The sequence below is a fragment of the Zootoca vivipara genome, chromosome 5 (genome assembly GCF_963506605.1).
Source record: "Zootoca vivipara chromosome 5, rZooViv1.1, whole genome shotgun sequence".
Taxonomy (NCBI): Eukaryota; Metazoa; Chordata; class Lepidosauria; order Squamata; family Lacertidae; genus Zootoca; species Zootoca vivipara.
In genome coordinates, this window is record NC_083280.1 from 40072187 (window position 1) to 40088388 (window position 16202).

Here is a 16202-nt window from a genome sequence, read left to right on the forward strand (position 1 = left end):
GAATTCTCCCCAGCAACAGGTGTCTTTATCTAGACATGTCTGGGGGAAGAGAGATTCAGTGTCTGCCTTTATCTATAAGAGTCTCTGAACCTGTGTCTCTAGCTGGATCACTGCAGGGAGCAGAGAGGATTGAAATCTCTGTATATTGTTCTGTTTTATTTATGTAGACCAGTAGTGATATAAAGTTATGCAACTTGTAATATAAATAAATACTTTGGAGAAGAACTGAATGGGTGAGGTGTTTATTCCTTCACGGGCATTCACCGATAGAAAGCTGGACTGCTGCTGCTGTGAAGACACAGGAAGACTTTCTGGGTAACTCTACTGTGAGACAGTAAAAGGAACCCCAAAGGATTGGAGCTCACACACTAACAAGCCTGCCTTGCTTCTGCCGCTGTGGCTTGATTTAGCATGTGGCACAGGGCTACTCCCTCGTTCTTCATATCTGGGAGAGGTGAAGTAGGAAAGCATAGGGCCTTCCTCGAGGTAGATGAGCATGTATCTTATGCACTGGGGATATTTGCTCCAGTTTCCTTTGTCAAGGAATGTTCCCTAGACACAGTTTAACTATATACACCCCTTTAATTTCCACTTCACACAATCCTTTATACTTTTTAACTAAACACAGTAATCTGTAAAAATGTTGTTCCATTTAATAACTTTTATATAAAAAGTATTTCATAATCATAATGTGTAGGTCACTGTAATCATAGTTGTGCATATGCTCATGAATCCTAACATTTGGTGCAAGTTCAGCTATCGATTTGTTTACAACCACAGGGAGAGTTGGACCAGGAACGACTGACTAGACAACAGGAATTCACAGCCATGTACCAAATGCAGCACCTCCAGTACCAGCAATTTTTGTTACAGTAAGTTTACATCAGGGGTGGCTAACCTTTGGCCCTCCAGATGTTGGACTATAATTCCCTTCATCCCTGATCATTGCACATGCCGACTGGGGTTGATGGGAGTTGGAACAGCATCTGGAGCACCACAGGTTAGCATCCCCTGGTCTACACAAATATCTGCCAATGGCCATGTTGCTTTGTTTTAATGATCTAGAGCAGGGCAGTCCAATTTTTCATACTAAGTGGACTGCAAGACATCCCTGTACATGGCAGCTCTTCCTTCTCACTTCCCAGCCACATACCTCCCCCTGAGTGGTGAGAGGAGGAGGAACAACAGCCACTGCTGCCACCACCCACTCCATCCAAAGTCCTCTGTCCCTGCTGATGGCATATGCCCCTATCACCTAGCAGAAGGAGGACCCATTATGAGACAACTTAAACTACCCAGTGGCAATTCCATTAGCTCACTTATTGTTGCTGCTCCTTATCTCCAGCAGTCAGTCTGCTTACCTAGAGTCTCCCTCTGGGTGACAAGAGGAGTAAGTAGGCTCACAAAATTTCTCCTAGATAGTTTGGTTTGTCTTGCACCATCCTGCTAGTATAGGGCACATGCTGCCCGTGATGGTCAGGACAGGGAGTGAGCAAGAAAGTGTGAGAAACAGTGGGAAAGTGGTGGCTATGACAAAGACAAGCTTTGGCAGATAGTGGCAGCTCTTGATTCAAGTTGTTCTTTGTCAAAGTTACGCAACATCAGTCATTGCTTTCTGGTTCTGTGGACAGCAGTAGGTCTACTGCAAGTATGTGGGGTAGGAATTGAGAATATAGGGTCTCTCTTTTGGGGGGGGGTAGGTCAGGGCTAGCCAGCATGGTGCTGCCCAGATGTTGTGGATTACCATTTTCATCCCTGGCCATTGGCCATGCTGGCCGGGCTGGCGGGAGTTGTGGTCCACAATATCTGGGGTAGAGGGCTTCCATTTTGGTGTTCCTCTGTTAACAGCCTATTTGGTTTCTATTCTGGGCACAGAGAAGGGATGGAGCACTTTATTCCTCTTCCTCCAGCCCATTCACTTGCCTGCCTGCAACTCCTGGTTGCTTTTGGCTGCCAGCCTAGTGCTTAAATAAAAGGCTTGTAACCTGAGTTCTCTTCTGCTGGCAGGAGTTTTTCATGAGCAGACCTGCTCATGGGATGCTCCTGCCAGTGGAAGGGAGAAAGTGATGTTCACTTATTTCTCTTTCCCCCTCCATTCCCATGTGTCCCCTGGAGGGCTTGTATGGTAGAGAGAGTTGGCTCGAATAAACTCCTTTTCCACCATCATGATCCTCCGTTCATTTAAAACCTTCCATGGAAAGGAGGAACCCTATATATATGACAAAGGAATAGTTAGAATCCAATCTATAATTTAGGTAAATATTGTGTGTCGCTGTTTTGAATAGCCACTTCAAATGGCATTTTTTAAATTTCTTATTTTTGGTGGATGGGTGCTGGTTTGCACTGATGTGTTTAAATGTCAGTTGTTGTATGAACTAGCAGCTCTTTTCTCTCCTGGGTTTTTATAGTCATTCTTTAACTAAGTAGAGTGAACTTTTCCCCATTCTCTTTTCCAGACAACAGTATGCCCAGGTAATGGCACAGCAGCAAAAAGCAGCTCTCTCATCACAGCAGCAGCAGCAGCTGGCTCTCCTTCTGCAACAGTTCCAGGCACTTAAAATGAGGTAAGAATGCTGGTTTCAGGGCCATTTCACACATTATGCAGAAGTTAATCCAGTACATTGAAAGTAAACTTCAGGCCACCATGGATGGTTTCCTGAGAACATGTCTTTGGAAATGTTTGCTTGCACATAACTGACATGTGCATACTTCACATTATTAAAAGGGCATGTAATATAACACTGAATATAATGTATAAAGTGGCCCCTATAGAGTGTACTCATGATAGTGGTTACTGAATATATAGCACTCTGTTTATGCCTGTTCAAAATTGCTTCAAGTCAATGTCACTAAAACTGTGAAATATATCTGTTGTCACTTTGTCCATTTATGTTGGTTGTATTTGTTATCATCTCATATTTGTTTTCATTGAAGTCTATTTCACTAATTGACCAGAGCAAAAGTGTTCATTCAAATTCTGGTCAGTATTAAAGAACAGTTTTGTGCATCTCAAGAGTTCTGGATTTTGCTCAGCAGTGTTGGAATTGTCAGGAAGTTATGCCCTAATATTACTTTAATACAATTTCTGAAGAAGAAGGAGAAAAAAGAGAACCATTTTATTTTAAAATAAAAAGAACACACCCCTGTGACCTCTAAGTAGAACTACCTTTTTGATGTAGCATGTTGAATCTTCCTCTTTATATTCCAGAAAAGCTGAACAGAACATGGTGACACCTGTAACAAGGTCTGTGTCAGTGCCAGACACTGGCTCAATTTGGGAGCTTCAGTCAGCAGCCCCACAAGCTACAGGTACAAAACAGTGTTTTGATATTGACTGCATTCAGACACAAAACAAACTACCCTGAAATGATTTCCAAACCAATGTCGCTTACAAACCACGGTTTGTGAATAATTGCCAAACCAGGATCTAAAACTACGGTTGCCTCTTGGATCAAAGCTCATAAACCATGATTTGGGATGCTGCTGTTTTGAGAGGTACAAATACAAGTATAAAGCAGATAAAAGACAAAAGCTGTATCTTAGATGCCCTCAGTGGTAGTCTCTTCATTCTCATTCTTTCTGTAAGCAGCCTCATTCTACCTCCTTAATTTATGCCTAGCTACACATCCTTAGCAGGCTTCCTCCCCCTCCCCCTCCTAAAAAAGGAAAAACTAAAGGTACACAAAAGAGGTCATTTAACGGTCTTACTTATCAAAACATATAGTGCATGTGATATTTTTTAAATTATCAGTGAATTGGTATACAGAATTACTAGCTTCTTGGCTCTGTGGTCTCCTAATTTAAATATTAATTAACCAACAGCCTACATTTCCCCCCTTTTTGCAGTCTGGGAAGGAAGCAGTGTCTGGGATCTCCCAATCGACACTACAGCTCAGGGACCAGCTCTAGAACAGTTACAGCAGCTTGAAAAAGCCAAAACTGCTAAGGTAAGAAACAGTAGAAACCATTCCAGTTGCAGCTTTTCATTTCATTTCATTTGACATGCCTTATACTGATTTAGTGTAATTGGGACACAACTTACTAATTCTTAATTGGGCTTTTTAAAAAACAACAACAACAACAAGACATTGCAAGGACACGGTTTAGGGAAGACCAATCAAACGTAGTTGTAGAAGAGGATGCTGATGAGAGTGATTGTAACTAGTGGGAATAATGTGCTAGTTGAAGAGGTCTTTACTTCTAATGTTACATCTTTAATTCAGCTAGAGCAGGAGAGGAGAGAAGCAGAACTGAGGGCCAAAAGAGAAGAAGAAGAGCGGAAAAGAGAGGAGGAGCTACGGAGGCAACAGGAAGAGCTCATCAGGAGACAAGAAGAAGAAAGAAAAAGAAGAGAAGAGGAGGAGCTCGCACGCAGAAAGCAGGTGACATCTCAAATATATAAATACTATTTCAGTATCTTTAAGAGAACACATTTTCCCAGTTCATGTGAAGGAAGTTATTTTTGTTCCTTCCACCTTTTATGTCCAAAGTGTGTTCAGTTTTTTTAGCTCAATCATACATGTTTATTTTTTGGAAGCTACGCTGAGGATTTATTTGAAGGATGTGCAGAAATCCCCGTAATAAAGAAAATACATAAATAAATAAGAATTTTATTTAGGACAGGTGGGGTAAGTATGATCAATGTTACGTTCCAGGAGCTCTTCCTCATAGAATCGTAGAGTTGGAACGGACCCAAGGGTCATCTAGTCTAACCCTTGCAATACAGGACATGACACCCCCAAGCCTTACACTCCAGAAAGAGAGCCTGTAAAGCTTCCAAAGGGGCCTCTTGCCATTGCAGCATTCTTCAGCACCATTCCCCTGGCTACTGTCAAGGGCAAGGCTTCTCAGAAGCCTGTTTTTCCCTTGAAGGGACCCTATTACTTCTAAGTAATAGGGTCAGGAGGCAGATTGCCACTTTTTGTGTTAGAAAGAACACTTTTGTGACTTGGGGGAGACACCTGGGAAAAGACTGTTTAAGGACTCTGTCTGTTTATCTTTAGCAACCAAGCATGTGTCTGCTCTAGGTTATGGCCTGTTGAACAGCCTCCAGAGCAAGCACACACATCACCAGCAGCCTCAGTCTTGCCTTCCAGAAAGGCAGAAGTATTATTGGGGTGGGATATTAATTTGGGGAAGGACTAAATTGAATTTGGAGCACCTGGGTGATAATTTCAGGAAACGGGAAATTTGATTTTGGGTAATCTCTGGGTAGGGTATTAATTTGGAGAGCAGAAAGAGAGAGTGAGAAAAGAGGATGGCCCTGCCCACTGCTGACTTGCACCCCCAAAGTGAAGTCAGCCCCTGCCCCTATGCATTCCCAACTGCTGTCATTTCATTTAAAAGACCCCTGGCTTCAGGTCAGAATCAGAGCAGCCAGGTCAGGGGGCCCTTACTATCCAGCATCCCATGAATAGGAATTTAAATGCAGATCCACACTTTTAGCTAATTTCTTTCTTTTTATTTCCGTGTGCAGGAAGAAGCCCTAAGGCGGCAGAGGGAACAAGAAATTGCACTAAGACGGCAGCGGGAAGAAGAAGAACGGCAACAACAAGAAGAAGCACTTAGAAGACTGGAAGAGAGGAGAAGAGAAGAGGAAGAAAGACTACAGCGAGAAGAGTTGCTTCGTAAACAGGTGAAAAGAAGGGAAATCTTTTGCAGTTAAGACCTGCAAGAATCAGAGGCTGGTTCACACATGTATGCTCACTTGTTGACTACATCAAGTGATAATGCATAAGTGAATGAGCCATTATTAGATCAAACAGTGCAGAGGGACCTTTCCTTTTGTTTAAGACCATTTATCAGTTTTGAATTGGTAGAGTCTTAAAGTTTTGGATTTCTGAAACAAAGTCACATTAGGAGTGTAACAAGAGCTTTGATGGCTGCTCTGGGGCATTTTCTAAAGCTACCGGTATATTTTATCAGATTGTTGTGTTCTAGCACAGGTTGCATTCTTAGAAGCAAAGGATTCTTTGCAATCCTATGTATCTTGAAACAAACAAAAAGGAAGCATTTTAATCTAGGTTAGTCCATTTTAGAGACTCTGCATATTATTTCTGTTCTGGGAAGGAAGAGGAGGCTGCCAAATGGGCACGTGAAGAAGCAGAGGCAAAGCGTCAGCTAGAAGAAAACCGGCTGCGCATGGAAGAAGAAGCAGCCCGACAGAGGCATGAAGAGGAAGAACGAAAACGTAAAGAGCTGGAACTCCAACGCCAGAAAGAAATTATGAGGCAGAGGCAGCAGCAGCAGGAGGCTTTGCGTCGATTGCAGCAGCAGCAACAGCAGCAGCAACTTGCACAGATGAAGGTACTGATTCTTCGTAATGTTACTCTTTTTCTCATTGCCATAAACCCACTCTCACAGGTTATGCTCACAGCCCAAGCCAGCAGAGAAGCTCTCCGTTAGCTGTGCTAAAATTTACGCAACCTTTGCCAGAACCTGCCTTTTAATGCTCTTGGAATTGGGCACCAGAAGCAGGAGATGGGCAGCTCTAACTTCAGTCTGTGGCATCCCAGTTTGTCCAGTTTATCTCTTTACTGCTCAGTGTACCTCATAGAGTGTATGAGTGTACCTCAAAGATATTACAGTGCTAAGTGATATTTAAGTTGTTGAAATTAATAATAAGTAATAACTAAAACATGAAAGCAGTATAGATATGCAAATCTCTATAATTTACAGAAAATTTAAGATTTCCTTGACACATATAATTCCTACCCCCCGCCCTGCTCAGGGTGTGCATTTCTGTCCATAACTATAGATCTGAGAAAGTACAATGAGAAGCAACTTGCCACCCTACCAAAAATGTATATGGGTGCACATATCCTGAGTAATGCTTCATTTTTAAGCTAAACCCTTCCAGAGTGCTACCTGGAACTATCCTTCACCAAGGATAGCCTGACTACTGTAATCCATGTTGCATTCTTGAGGCTGGATTACTGCAATGCTCTCTATGTGGGACTGCCCTTGGTCGTGCTCCAGAAGCTTCAGCTGGTATAGAATGCAGTGGCCAGTCTGTTAGCGGGGGCACATAGCCCACAACATGTGACACCATTGTTAAAACATCTGCATTAGCTGCCCATCTACTACTGAGCCAGGTTTAAGGTCCTTTTCTTAATTTACAAGCCCCAAACAACTTAGGTCCAGGGTACCTTAGCAACTGCCTGAACTTTTATATATCAGCTCAGTCACTGAGACCATTAGCAGGAGTGTTGCTGGTTGTCCACTGAATTGAAGACAGCTATCAGTGACTTGACATCATAATGGCACCAGATGATTTAAAGGTGGGTGCCCCTTGTCCCGCTGCCAGAGTTGACCAGCAGGGGTGGGGAAAATAATGTTCTGGTTCATTGGGTAAAAAGGTTCTCCACTCCTGATTTAGAGCATAAAACTAGGAGTAGAGAAACCTGGATTCAAATCATAACACTGTCATGAAACTCACTGGATAAACTTGGGCCAGTCTAATCTGCTTCACCAGGTAGGTGTGAAGATAAAATGAAGTCAGTACCATGTACACAGGTCTTGGGAGTATGAGCCGTATAAAAATGGAGGATGAAGTTGTTGGTTTTGAATGGCATGGGTCTCTGCATCAGACTTTTTAAAATGCATTTTTCATTGTTTCTCCATGCTACTACTGTCTTCTTCCCTCAGCTGTTTTGTTTGCTTCATTTCTTTTCCTTTAAATAATTTCCATTTCATTCACAGCACAGTCAGGTGCTTGAATCTAACTATTATATTGCTGTAGAAATTATGACTATTGTTGGTACTATAAAGATTAATTGGAGGTTGGGTACACACCTGGCAGGAAAAGGTTGCAGTTCTACAGTACAAGGAGACAAAATAAAGATTATGTCATATTAGCAGTGTTTGTGGCAGACAATAACAACTGTTCTCATGCTTTTAAGTGGCTGATTCAGCATATATCCTGATGTATTCACTCTTTCCATTAAGAAAAAATAAGTGTGTTTCTTGTATGTCTTTCCTCCCAGCTCCCTTCTTCTTCAACATGGGGTCAGCAATCAAATTCTAGGGCGTGTCAGTCCCAAACAACGTTATCATTAGCAGAAATCCAGAAGCTTGAAGAAGAGAGAGAGCGGCAGCTTCGAGAAGAGGTAAAATTCATAGTTTGGAAAAGAGGCTTTAGGTTGCTGCTGAAATAGAATAGTCAAATTTCCTTGCCATAACACCATTATGAAAGACATATTCTTTCACCCATTGTGAAAGACATATTCATCTGGTGACCTCCCACCACTTTCTGCCTTCAGAAAGCCCGTGGCTTGCTCATTTGTGTGCAGTTGTGGCTTGTTACTGCTAGGAGTCACTGTGACAATTTCTAAACACTTAATAAGCTTAACCCAAGATACCTAGGAAGCTTTACACAGCTCATTCTCATGGAACACAGCAGTTCCCTTCATGGAACACAGCAGTTAAACCTTGAAGTTGCCAATTAAGCATAGTTTCCTGTATCATCTGAGCTGGGAAACTACAGTTACGAGTTTTAGAACAAGGCAGGCTCTGAAGCCAACTTCAAAGCATTGTTAAAATCTAGTTGGTTTTGAACCTGGTAACTCTGATTTCTCAGTGATGAAGTAGAAATTGTGCTTAATTGAATTTTTTCTGAGTATAACTGCTGTATGCTACAAAGGGAGAAGAAGGAGAGCATAAGCAGGCAAAAAGCTTCCACATGTCTCATTTTAAAAAACCCAAGTTATAATTGCCCAAATATTATCATAGTCTTAGATTACCAAGACTGAAAGAGCAGAGATTTTCATAGGCTAGCTTCCCCCCTCCCAAATTTGCCTGGTTTAAGAATACGATGTTAAAGATCTAGAATTGTGGATAATATAAATGCTAATTCTACTGATTCTCTTTAAATGTAAAGCCTAAAATTAGATTCATTGCCCATCTAGTTTTAGTTAGGAATTTAAAGATAAGGGGGTGGGTAGGGTTAGCCATTTGTTCTATGGCTAATGTTTGCTTGACTGGAAAACAAAGCAGAATATGAAAGTATTTGTGTCCAGGTGCACTTTCCAAGACCAGAGACTTTGATCAGTGTGTCTGAGGCAAATTTCAGTACCCTCAGTGAAACACATATCTATTCAGATTTATCCAGCTTTGAGGAAAATGTGTGGAAAACAGGATCATGTATACATTTAAGAACTGGAATGTCCTGCATTGACTGTTTTCCAGCAAAGGCGTCAGCAGCGTGAACTAATGAAAGCCCTCCAGCAGCAGCAACAACAGCAGCAGCAGCAGCAACAAAAACTGTCTGGCTGGGGAAATGTTGCCAAACCTGCCGGTACTACAAAATCCCTCTTGGAGATTCAGCAGGAGGAGGCAAGGCAGATGCAGAAGCAGCAACAGCAGCAACACCAGCAACAGCAAAGCAAGTCCCGCAGCAGCACTACAGTGAGTATGCTAATAATAATAATAATAATAATAATAATAATAATAATAATAATAAATAATAATAATAATAATAAAAATACTCTTGTTGAAGTCAAAACTTTATTTGTATTGCTTTTCCTCTATTGGTGATAATAAACAGTATCTCCATTACTGTTGTTCCAGCAACATTCAAATCTGCACACCAGCATTGGCAATTCAGTATGGGGCTCTCTAAACACGAATCCTAGCAGCCAGTGGGCATCAGACCTTGTCAGCAGCATTTGGAGCAATGCTGATACAAAAAACTCAAACATGGGATTCTGGGACGATGCAGTCAAAGAAGTTGGACCTCGTAATGCAACCAATAAAAACAAGAGCAATGCTAGCATCAGGTAGGAATTGGGATGCAGTGAGCTTCCCTTCAATTCATTGTAGAGGCTCAGACCTGTTGCATGCCCTCTAAATTTTTCTACTGTAGCCTTTGCCAACCTTGTGCCCTCCAGATGTCTTGGCTACATCATCCCTGACCATTGGCCTTGCTTACTGGGACTGATGGGAATTGTCATCCAAAACATCTGGAGTCTTGTGGATGGAACCTTTCCACCAAACTCTGCAGTGTGCTGTATCAGTACAGCCAGGATCTCTTACGGTTCCATTCCTTCTGTTTTCTGTTAGCTCCCATCTCAGTATACTTTCATATTTGTGATTTTGACAGAATGCAGAAATGTTTGTGAAGCTGCTTGAATTTTCTAGTCTTGTATACTTTGCATGTTTCTTCCTGGTAACCTTTGTCTCTTCCTCACACTCTGCCTTTTTGCCCATCTTAGTAAATCTATAGGTGTTACAAGCAGGCAGAATAAGAAGGTGGAAGAAGAAGAAAAGTTGTTAAAGCTGTTCCAGGGGGTTAATAAAGTGCAGGATGGATTCACTCAATGGTGTGAACAAATGCTTCATGCACTCAACACAGCCAACAACTTGGATGGTAAGCAGTGAAAAAGGAGTGCAAATGTTTCAGTCTAACACATTGAAAAACTGTATCATAGCTGCACATTGTTATGTGATGCATTACAGCACATTGTCCAAAATTGTATTTAGAAGCATTAAGGAAGATGGGGAAATTGCAAAAGGCTTGGTATCCCCAGTACAGTGGTACCTTGGTTTAAGTACACAATTGGTTCTGGAAGTCTGTACTTAACCTGAAGCGTACTTAACCTGAAGTGAACTTTCCCATTGAAAGTAATGGAAAGTGGATTAATCCATTCCAGACAGTCCGCGGAGTACTTAAACTGAAGCGTACTTAACCTGAAGCGAACTTTCCCATTGAAAGTAATGGAAAGTGGATTAATCCGTTCCAGACGGGTCCGCGGAGTACTTAAACTGAAAGTACTCAAACCGAAGCGTACTTAAACCGTGGTATGACTGATTTTACACAAATCAGGGCTGATGCTACAGTTAATATTTTCTTTCCTGTTACGTTGTACCATAAGGCATACACCATTGCTAAAAAGTTAGATTAAATAGGAAATGGTCATTAGGGGTCCAGCAGAGACTGTTGTCTTAGTGAGGAAATTAATTTGTCCCATATCTCAATGAATAAGGAGAAAGGGCTGTTTGTTTTCTTGCAGGTAAAGATAATACTGCATTACATAAAGTTTGTAAGGAAATGTATGATATTGAAAAGCTCTGGATTTATTTTTTTTTGCTTATGCACCTGTAGGCTTTGTAAGTATCTCGTGATTTGTCTTCCTTTCCGGCTGCAGTTCCCACATTTGTATCCTTCTTGAAGGAAGTAGAATCTCCATACGAGGTCCATGATTACATCAGAGCCTACCTTGGAGATACCCCTGAAGCCAAGGAATTTGCCAAGCAGTTTCTTGAGCGCCGTGCCAAACAAAAAGCCAACCAACAGCGTCAGCAACAGGTTCGTGCTTCTGTCTTTGGAGAATATTTGCAAGCGAATTTCTGTGATTACTGAAGAAAACAGATCTGTCTCTCTGGTTGATGTAGAGTTTAGCAATCTGTTTTGAAACGAGGACAAGCTTGACTATGGAATCGCATACAGCTGGGGCAGGGAACTCCTGGATACATCCTAAAATACAAAATACCCTTCCATGAAATGCTCTGGGCACTCCTGTTGAGAGATTGCCATGTATACTATCACTGTGACTGTTGTCTCTTTCTCACATGCTCTCTTCTCTCTCACTGCAACTTGACTGGATAGATTTCTTCTTCCAGTCCCTCCCATGTTCTGACCTGAATTTTAGTATCCCAAGAATTCTGATGAAGGGAGCTATACTGAGTACCTGGCTGGAAGTATGACTCAAAGCAAGGGATGGGGGAGAGAGAGATCACTGAGTTGGGGAAAACTCCAGAAATGGCAGGATTTCCCCTAGGGATGGTAGGCTGGGCAGAAATTTGCGGGGGAGGGGGCATGTTGTTTGAATGAGGTAAGCTGCCCTCAAGTGTGCCTGAGAAAAACAAGTGGCACTGGCTGAATGACAAAACAGGCTGCTAAGGAGCTATTAGCTCTTCTTTTTTGATCCCTCCAGTGAAACCTGAATTCAGCCGTGTAGTGGGAAAGAAGGGGAGAGGCAAACAAGCACCTCTCAGGGCAGACTGATGCTCCAGATGACCACTTCAAAATGTTAAGCAACCACCTCAGAAACAACAACTATCTAGTCATCAGAACAAAAACTGTCTCCCTATGACAGTGCACTCCTAGACAAGCTTACTTGCCTAGGATTGCAGCCTTAATGTTTATATACAATGCAATCCTAAGCATATTTATTTGAAGCAAGTCCCCTTATGGTCAATTAAACTTACTGCCTAGTAAATGAGTGTGGCATAGGGCAGGGAGGGTGGTATAGGGAAATGTGGGATGGGATGGAGTGAGGGGTGAGGTAGGCATGGCACAGAGAGAGAGAGAGAGATGCAATGCTGAAACTCCACTCGGTTGTTGGAATTAAAGGCTTTATTCCAAACTTCAATACAGTGTCCAAACATAAGTCAGTTTGTAAGTTGCAAAGGGAGGAAGCACAGCAGAGTTCTAGACACATGGTTAGACTTAAACTAAGATGTTGACCCAACAACTGAGATGCCCCTGAACTCTCCTTCTGAAGAGCAGGACAAGCACCTTCATTTGTGTGATCAGTGTACCAAGGCTGGGAATGGGCATGCAAACAAGCAATCCTCCAAGTGGGCTGAAGGTGTGAGGTTTGTTTGTGCCAGCACAGTTGTCTCCATGTTCTTGGTTTATGGAAACAGAGATTATTGAGCCAATTCACCATCAGATGTGTTGCTCTACACTGCCCCTGAAAGAAATGACTCTTCAATGGTGCCAGAGCCATCAACCAGCCAAGACTCTACACTTGGGGTGTCCAGTGGCACTGAAGTGGGGCGTTCTCCTGCCAATCCACTTGGATCTCCTGGGTCCTCATCACCACCTCTCAATCCAGGGTCATACTGCACCTAATTCCCAATCTCTTTCCATTCCCCATCAGACCACTCCCTCTAAGACATCTCCAAGGGGCTTGTGACAAGGCCCTTCATAGAGAGAAGATATCTCACCCCTTGCTTATTAGACAGCTATTGTGTTGTATGTGCAGCTGACCTTAAAATTTTCTGTAAGTAACATAGAATAGGGGTATTAGAGTGAGGGTGTGTTCAGGTAATTAACAGAGATATCAGCGAATGTGCTAAACAGAAATGTTACTGATATGCTGCCTATGATTGGGACAGTGGCTCGTTGTTATTTTTATGCTCTTACTGAGTGCACAAGGCATGATTCCAGCTTGTAATACGTTATTTATTTGTGTTCCAGGATTCTGTGTGGGGGATGAACCACAGTTCACTGCATTCAGTCTTTCAGACTAATCAGAGCAACAACCAGCAATCCAACTTTGAGGCAGTACAGAGTGGTAAAAAGAAGAAGAAACAAAAAATGGTTCGAGCAGATCCCAGCTTGTTAGGCAAGTTTTGTGGTACATTAAATAAATGGGGCAAGAGTCAGAAGGGGAAAATAAAAGCTAAGATTCCAGAATCAGGGATAGCTGCTGGGTGCTTTCTTCCCCTCTTGGAACTGTAGCCAGATTTAGGTGTTGCCTGGACATCACCACTCAGGGTCTTACCTCTCCTTGCCCCCTCATTAGTTAGTTCCATTCACACTCAGATATGTGGGAGAAGACAGGCTAATAAGCATTGAAGGTTCATGCCTGTCAGGCTATTTTAATCTTGATTACTAGCCCTCCCCTTTGCTCGTTTCTCTCTTGTTTCTCAAATTGCTAGGAAATGATTAGCAGATTTATAAAAGATGAAAATTTCTTGAATATTTGTGTATAACTTGGGGGTTTATTGGGAAGATTACTCGCTCATGCTTTTATTGTGTAAATATCCTTAAACCAGGAGCTGAAAGCACCAGAAAAAATAGCTGGATTGATGGCAAAATACTGCCTTCAGTACCGTCTTTAATGTATATGGATTACTTTATGAAGACATGTAAGATCTGGGAATAAGCTGTACACATCTGTGCACTAAGAAATCTATCTGTCTTGTTTTGCAGGTTTCTCTGTCAATGCCTCTTCAGAGCGGCTCAACATGGGAGAAATAGAGACTTTGGATGACTACTGAGTATATGCAAATCGCCTGGCTTTTCCTGTGTCCTGTTAACCATGCATTCTCCACTGCTGGACAGAGTCTTTTATCTGCTGCAGTCATCTTTGCCTTGCAAATGGATCACAGAATCAAATCATCTCAGGCTGCTATTTCTAGCCTCAATCAAGCCCTTTTCTGCCCAGGATTGCACAGTCACCTTCATTTTTATCAGCCTCTGGTTCTCTCTTCTGGATAGGTGGGAAAGAAGATTTATATATGAGGCTGAGTGCAAATCACGGTGCTGTGATTTCTTCTCCCAAGCTATTTGTAAAGCCATTTGGAGGTCTACATATGGTAGCTTCCTTCCTTCTCTTGTCATTCTCGTCACATTTAACTGGTGCAATCATAGTGGAGAGCTCATGGTTAACAGATGTAATTCAGAACCAAAATGCCACGCAGATACTGACTTCCATGCTCCATCAGGGCAAAAGATGCCTTCCGAACCAGGAAGTGCATTCATAACTGTAGAACTGGCAACAGCAGGGAATGGTGGTGGTGGGCAGCATTCAGCTTGGATTGGTTTGGCAATGCACATCCCTGCCAGCCCTTCTTCAGCACATTGAATTTGGAGGACTTCAAGTCTGTCTTCATTGGGTAGTGATGTCAAAGATGCTGGAGTTCATGCTTCAGCACACTCCAGCCTTCCTGAACAATTGGGAACTCAAATTGTGGGAGGAGGCACACATCTTTTCCTTCAGGCTGATTTTCTCCTTTAATTATATTTCCTCCAAAGTGATTGGGCCAGTTATTTTGGACCCTTCTGCTGTGAATTTGTCTCGTTTCAGAGACGCATAGGATCTTTACCATATGTATCTTCACCAGTTGGTTTTTTTGTGGGAGTTGACACTACCTTTGGAACCTGAAACCGAGCCAGATTTCATCTGGTCACACATGATGGCGGTTCAGAGTTTTGTAAGTTCTGCAGCAGCATTCACGCCAAGGAACAGGGAGCTGTCGTCTTGAAAGTGAAATAAATGAGGCAAGGAATCTGAGCATTGGCAGAGTCTCTTTATACAAATCACATGGAGGGGGATAAAGCGAGGTGTGCTGGTTTTACTATATAGTACACTCTCCCATTACTTCCAGTCCATTGTGCTTATATATTTATGTAATCCACCTTTTCCATTCCTTACCCCAGAATGTTAAAAAGTCTGAAATGGCCAGTGCACTTAGTTCTAAGCCCCCACCCTCCACGCTCCCACTTGCACAGGGATGCAATGTGCCCACGGAAGTTGCGCTGCTGTTTGAAGACCTTGGTCTGCCATCATCGCCTGAAGAAGACAACTGAAGTTGCTCCAGAGCAGAATAATTTAGATTTTATTTCTTTTGATTTTCCTCTCTCACACCCCTTTCCCCCACCCCCACCCCCAATGTGTACAGTAACTCTTACAGAGACAGCTGCAGATTTGTATATAGTTTTTGGATCTGGTAGCTCAGTGAGGCTAGGTGCTGTCACAAATCTGGTCTCCTGATCTCCTTTGCTTTGTAAACTTACAAAGGGGGGAAGGGGGTAGTTAATGTTTACAGAACTTAAAATTCCCTCGGAACGCTTGCTAGTATGGGGGTAATAAAGAAGAAGAAGAGAGAACTTAAATAAAACCTGGTTGTATTAATACCTGAGCACACATTGTTTGCTTTTGTCAAAGCCAGCTTTGGCAATCCTTTCCGGTGCTAAACTTGACCTGGAACTCTACCAGTGCCTGTTCCAGCAAGTAACAATCAAGTACACAGGACATGGAGGGACAGCAACTGCTTTATTTCATACCCCTGGAGGAATGTTGGTGGTTTTGCTACTTGATAATTTTAGAGGTGAAAATAAACATCAGTTAAGTTGAGATTGGAAATGTTCGACAAATCTTCACTCTTCCCTTCTTTCATCTGCAGACACATACCCATTCATGTTCTTGTCTTGTTTATGCAAGAGGACTAAGCCTGGCTAGTTCTTTTTTTAAGCTGTAAACATGTTTAAAAAAACATTAATAAGCCCACTGTGAACAAAACAGCAAGTACTGTACCAACCCCAACATTTTTTAAAAATTTTTTGCAAACCAAAGCAATGGTTCTGTAACCCAAGCCGAGAATACACTGGCCTTTAGGGACAGGGGGGATTTTATGTGGCTCTTAAATATAGACATAGGCAGCTTGTTTCACATTTTTCCAAGAATAGT

The 16202-nt window shown here is 42.3% G+C and overlaps 1 protein-coding gene across 2 annotated transcripts in view; it reads left to right on the forward strand.

Moving 5' to 3' along the window:
- GIGYF2 (GRB10 interacting GYF protein 2) overlaps positions 1 to 16056 on the forward strand; it is a 76042-nt gene extending 59986 nt beyond the window's left edge. Inside the window, exons 16-29 of one of the 2 annotated variants that reach the window (XM_035133107.2) lie at positions 781 to 872; positions 2457 to 2564; positions 3209 to 3309; positions 3847 to 3947; positions 4224 to 4382; positions 5477 to 5635; positions 6070 to 6306; positions 7986 to 8108; positions 9187 to 9405; positions 9568 to 9776; positions 10212 to 10366; positions 11145 to 11305; positions 13205 to 13352; positions 13943 to 16056. In XM_035133107.2, coding sequence (XP_034988998.2) covers positions 781 to 872; positions 2457 to 2564; positions 3209 to 3309; positions 3847 to 3947; positions 4224 to 4382; positions 5477 to 5635; positions 6070 to 6306; positions 7986 to 8108; positions 9187 to 9405; positions 9568 to 9776; positions 10212 to 10366; positions 11145 to 11305; positions 13205 to 13352; positions 13943 to 14010 — 2040 coding nt within the window. In that variant the 3' untranslated portion in view covers positions 14011 to 16056. The remainder of the gene's footprint in view (positions 1 to 780; positions 873 to 2456; positions 2565 to 3208; positions 3310 to 3846; positions 3948 to 4223; positions 4383 to 5476; positions 5636 to 6069; positions 6307 to 7985; positions 8109 to 9186; positions 9406 to 9567; positions 9777 to 10211; positions 10367 to 11144; positions 11306 to 13204; positions 13353 to 13942) is intronic. The other variant, XM_060274654.1, reaches the window with a different exon arrangement.
- The last annotated feature ends 146 nt before the right edge of the window (positions 16057 to 16202 follow it).